The 5,913-nt window shown below is 37.0% G+C and overlaps 1 protein-coding gene across 1 annotated transcript; it reads left to right on the top strand.

The window, feature by feature from the left end:
• The first annotated feature begins 202 nt into the window (after window positions 1-202).
• On the top strand, window positions 203-5,693 carry betaCOP (coatomer subunit beta). Its single transcript, XM_073977877.1, has 9 exons — window positions 203-873; window positions 1,500-2,785; window positions 2,850-2,979; window positions 3,039-3,564; window positions 3,632-3,793; window positions 3,856-3,992; window positions 4,052-4,188; window positions 5,232-5,337; window positions 5,410-5,693. Exons 1-9 carry the CDS (start codon window positions 556-558, stop codon window positions 5,473-5,475), a joined length of 2,868 nt encoding a protein of 955 aa, XP_073833978.1. The 5' UTR covers window positions 203-555; the 3' UTR covers window positions 5,476-5,693.
• The last annotated feature ends 220 nt before the right edge of the window (window positions 5,694-5,913 follow it).

The raw sequence follows: 5,913 nt of genomic DNA on the forward strand, positions 1-5,913 counted from the left end.
TTTGTTCATATTTGGTGTATATATGTGCTTTCATCAAGCGAACGATTATGAGCCCGTGAACGATTTTGATCCGAGTGATTAAACTGGATAGTGAAGTATGAACTAGATTGCTGAACTAGTTCAGTTAAAAGAGCTGAGCTATTGAACTAGACGAAGTAGATTGTATATGTGATTTTATTCTCAATAATGCATTTTGACAACTAGTGTGGTAATCAGCTGTTTTTGGTGTAGAACCTGTATTATTGTGCCATGATTTGTACTATTTTTTCAGTCGCCGCCGACGAAATTGTCATCGCTCGCCGTCGTCGGCATGCAAGAGCTGAGAAGCCGCCGTTGCCGAAAAAATCGATTCGCTTGGTTGTCTGGTCTGACACGTCAATTGTAAAAAAATACTTGTGGAACTAAAACTTGAAAAAACTTTGAGAAAAATAGTATTTTGTCAGCAATTTTTATAGAATTTAAGTTTATCTTATATTAATTTACACTTCGCAATCTCTGAATATTGTGAAATTCATAAAGCAACAAAGAAACGACGTCAATAAAACACGAAACAACATGTCTCAATCAACCGTGCCCTGTTATACCATTATAAATTCGCCCGATTTGGAGGTGCCCAATGAAATGCAATTGAAACAAGATCTGGAAAAGGGAGATACAAATGTTAAAATTGATACGCTGAAAAAAGTTATTCAACTTTTGTTGAATGGTGAACGTTTATCCGGTCTAATTATGACCATAATACGTTTTGTTTTGCCTGTGCAGAATCATACAATCAAGAAGTTGCTGCTTATCTTTTGGGAAATTGTACCCAAAACATCACCAGATGGAAAATTGCTGCAAGAGATGATTTTAGTGTGTGATGCCTATAGAAAGGTAAGTTGAGAAAGCGGGTAAAATGTTTTTTAGATATTAGATATGAATTGTTAGAAGGAGGTAGTGCAAAGGGGGTGGTGTGCTTTGTGTTAAAACAACACAGTTTCTTATCTTGACATATCATAGAACTTGGAATGACCTAAACATGTTTCTTATTTTAGAAACCATAGGGACCATTATTATATGTTTCCTTTTACTATTGGATGGATTTTAAAAAGCAAAATAAAGCAATTTGGAGGCATTAAAAGCTAATTTTTCACATCACAAGTTAGTGCCAAGAAGCTCCTCCTTGACATTTTATCATCACTTTTAACTTTAAGTTGACCGGAACGCTATAAATCTGTTCGGTAAATCCGATTTGTAACAAAAGAAGACTTATAATAATGGGGGTACTTGTGATTTAGCTGGAGATATATTTACGACATCAATTCGACTACTTTGTGACTCAATGGAATTAAAAACATGGCTTATGTTGAGTTTAAGTACATAACTCGTATTGCCAACTCATCTTCCTTTCCAGCCTTTTTCTCATTTCAAATTTTATTAAAAAAAATTGTCCAGCTAAATACTTCCTGGTTAAAAGCACTAAGAATAACAACTTTCCTTTTCTTCTTCTCTTTTTCCAGGATCTCCAACATCCCAATGAATTCCTACGTGGTTCCACATTACGTTTCCTGTGCAAGTTGAAGGAACCAGAGTTGTTGGAACCTCTAATGCCTTCGATTCGTGCTTGTTTGGAACATCGTCACTCATATGTTCGACGTAATGCTGTTCTTGCCATTTTTACAATTTATAAAAACTTTGATTGGCTTGTTCCTGATGGCCCCGAGCTAATTGCCAACTTCTTAGACACCCAACAAGATATGTCCTGTAAGCGTAATGCTTTCCTTATGCTCTTGCATGCCGACCAGGAAAGAGCCCTTAACTATTTGGCTTCCTGTATCGATCAAGTAAACAATTTCGGTGATATTCTTCAATTGGTTATTGTAGAACTGATTTACAAAGTTTGTCATGCCAATCCCGCCGAAAGAACACGTTTCATTCGTTGCATTTACAATTTGTTGAACTCTTCCTCGAATGCCGTTCGCTATGAGGCTGCCGGTACTTTGATTACCCTTTCCTCAGCTCCCACAGCCATTAAGGCTGCTGCCGGTTGCTACATTGAGTTGATTGTCAAGGAGAGCGACAACAATGTGAAGCTGATTGTTTTGGATCGTTTAATTGCCATGAAGGATAATGAGAATATGGAAAAGGTTATGCAGGATTTGGTTATGGATATTTTACGTGTTTTGGCCGCTCCTGATATTGAAGTGCGCCGCAAGACCTTGGCTTTAGCTATGGATTTGGTGTCATCTCGCAACATTAACGAAATGGTGTTGGTCTTAAAGAAGGAGGTGTCAAAGACTCACAACGTTGAACATGAAGACACCGGCAAATATCGCCAACTGTTGGTGCGCACCTTGCACTCGTGTTCCATTAAATTCCCTGATGTGGCAGCCAGCGTTATACCTGTTTTGGTAGAATTCCTTTCCGATACAAATGAATTGGCCGCTGCCGATGTTTTGATTTTCATACGTGAGGCTATACAAAAATTCCCAGCATTAAGAGGTCTGATTATTGGGCACTTGATTGAGGCTTTCCCACAAATTAAATCCTCAAAGATACATCGTGCTGCTGTATGGATTTTGGGTGAATATGTTGATGATAAGAGTCAGATTTTGGAAGTGATCGATGTGATTACACAAACTTTGGGTGAAATACCCATGGTTGAGGCTGAGCAACGTCGCTTGGCAGGAGAACAGACAGAGGAAGAATCTTCTGGTACTCAGCAGGCACCATCAACACAAAGCACAAACTCCAAGGTTACTTCGGATGGTACATATGCCACACAAAGTGCTTTCAGTTTGGCACCGTAAGTTGAAGTTTACTGCAATATTCAGTTATAACCGTTTTTATATCTCATTTATTTCTCTTAGAGTTGCCAAAAAGGAAAAACGTCCACCATTGCGTCAATATCTCATGGATGGTGATTTCTTTATTGGTGCCGCTCTTTCGGCAACTTTGACCAAATTGGTTTTACGTTATGCCGATTTGGAGCAGGATGTGGTAAGTTTTATAAAAATAATAAATTGTCCCAATTTATACTAATGCACATTTATTTTTAGCGTTCCCAAAACCGCTTGACCACCCGTGTCATGTTGATTATGAGCTCAATTTTGCATTTGGGCAAATCTGGTTTCCCAACCAAACCCATTACCAACGACGACACCGATCGCATTTTTATTTGTTTGCGCACTCTTAGCGAACGCACCGAGGAGGCTGTTGAGGTGTTCAAACGTTATTGCCGTGAAGCTTTGGGTAAGATGTTGGATGCCCAAGCTGAGGAAGATCAGCGTGTACTCAAAGAGAAACAAAAGGCCACAGCTAAAGTACAACCTGATGATCCAGTACTCTTCTCTCAATTGTCGAATGGTCGTGAAAATCAATTGGGTGAAAATGTATTCGAGTCAAGTTTGAATCAAGCTTTGGCTGGTACAAAATCAACCAATCTGAGCGATATTACATCACCTAATAACAAACTGAATAAGGTTACCCAGTTGACTGGTTTCTCAGATCCTGTCTATGCCGAGGCCTATGTTAATGTTAATCAATATGATATTGTTTTGGATGTTTTGATTGTTAATCAGACTAGTAAGTTGGGAGAGTGGTGGATAGTTTTATAGTATTGATATTAATTTTGTTTTTCTTTTCTTTACAGATGACACGTTGCAAAACTGCACTTTGGAATTGGCCACATTGGGTGATTTGAAATTGGTTGAACGTCCTCATCCCGTTGTTTTGGCTCCCCATGATTTCTGCAACATCAAGGCCAATGTTAAAGTTTCATCAACAGAAAATGGCATTATTTTTGGCAATATTGGTGAGTAATTTTTTAACATTAAACGATTCGTAAAGTTACCTTAATCTGTTTTTCGTTTACAGTTTATGACACATCAATCAACACCAATGTTGTTGTCCTCAACACCATCCACATTGATATCATGGATTATATTATCCCAGCTACTTGCACTGATACCGAATTCCGTCAAATGTGGCAAGATTTCGAATGGGAGAATAAGGTAAAGTTTAATTGCTTTGGTTATTGTTGTTTCCTTCTTACCATTATGTTCAATTTCAGGTCACAGTTAATACCACATTCACCGATTTACATGAATATCTCAAACATTTGCTTAAGAGCACAAATATGAAGTGTTTAACCCCCGAAAAAGCCTTGTCCGGACAGTGTGGTTTTATGGCTGCAAATATTTATGCCAAGTAAGTTAAAAAACTGGATATTAAAAGAAAAATAATTGGCGAAAGAGAAATATAATGGTCGGTCACTTTGATGCTTTTTGGTCGAACTCTCGATGTAATGCGAACGTTCTCAGCAGGCATAATACGCAACCCGTCATTTCTCTTTTATCCCACCTCAATCTATCCCAATACCAAAGTTTATCCAACAATCGCTGGTTCAGGAAAATGCGTAATCCTCTTGATGTTTGGGTAGCTGAAAAGCCAAATTTCCCAGCATAGGCGAAGGATTTAGCAAATAAACATGATGGGGGTTATCATGAATGAAATTTCCCCGTGAGTTTCGTCTTTCCGCCGTTGCAACTTAAGGGAGAAAGTGAAAAAATTCACGGGGAATTGCGTTCATGATAACCCTCGATGAGTTAAGTCGAATTAATCCCTCCTAGACTCCATAGTTAGGGCACCGAGTTGCATGTTACTAATGCCACGCAAAACTCTAAGCTAGGAGTCGAATACGTACGAAATTTCTCAAACTATCGATAGCAGCTCTCATCATTCCCGATATATTTAATATGGACAGTGCGATGCAGCTACTGAAGTTAGATTTGCTCTAGAATTGGTAAAACGAGGCCTATTATTTATTTAATTTGTGCAAAGTATCTTACTGAACCATGGAAACGCAACCCGATTAATAAAGGCATATAACATATAGCCATTTGGTACAACAAGAACGAACTTATATGCTTTACTTCGTTTCCGCTTCAGAGATAGTTGCGCGCCGTCTTCACAGAAATGAGTTGAGGATTTAACAAGAACAGACCTGATAGAGTAAGATCATGTCTAGTACAGTTTAAAACGAGGGACTCAATGAACGCCACTCGAATTTAGAAACGAGAATTTAACTCCATAAATTGAAAACAGGAGTCACAATCATAATGGAAACAAATAACCAATGCTAATACTACACAACCGCATATCTTCAGAGTTCTTTGCACTTCTCCTTGAAATTTTTTGTATACGAAATTTTATTAATATTAAAATGTATAAATATTTTCTTTTATTTCTAGATCAATTTTCGGTGAAAATGCTTTGGCCAATTTAAGTATTGAAAAACCTGTCGATGATCCTGATTCCAAAGTCACAGGTCACATTAGAATACGTGCCAAGAGTCAAGTAAGTTCACCAACATACAGGCTTTTGATTTATCATTCTTAATTATATCATCTTTTATTTCTTCTCTTCCAGGGTATGGCTTTGAGTTTGGGTGATAAAATCAGTTCATCTCAAAAATTATGTGTGCAAGCCTCATAAAATGTAGAGCGTCACAGTTCATTCCAAAATTTTGCAAAAACAAAAAATATGATTTTTCTTCTTTTTTCTGTGCATTAATTTTAAGTATTTTACTCTTTTCATGATTTATATGTTACAAAAGAAAATATTACAATTTATCTAAAACAAAAATAAAGTAATATACGATACGACTATAATGGTTTACAAAAAAATAAAAACGATATACATACCTACGCAAATACGGATCGTTTTTCGATTTTTACATTGGGTTCGTTCTTGGATTTTGGGGGTGCTCTTATTAATTTGAAATTTTAGAGATATTTATTATCACTGTTCCTTAACATTCAAAAATCTTCTTTTTTACTTGAAAAGCAGTTCACAAGTTCTAATACTTTTACCATTTTGAACAGTAAAGGAACACTTCAATTATAATACTAGAGGGTTTTTAAGGTTCTAGGA

This window comes from Musca autumnalis, unplaced genomic scaffold (genome assembly GCF_047663935.1).
Source record: "Musca autumnalis isolate F117 unplaced genomic scaffold, ASM4766393v1 scaffold_3, whole genome shotgun sequence".
NCBI classification, from domain to species: Eukaryota; Metazoa; Arthropoda; class Insecta; order Diptera; family Muscidae; genus Musca; species Musca autumnalis.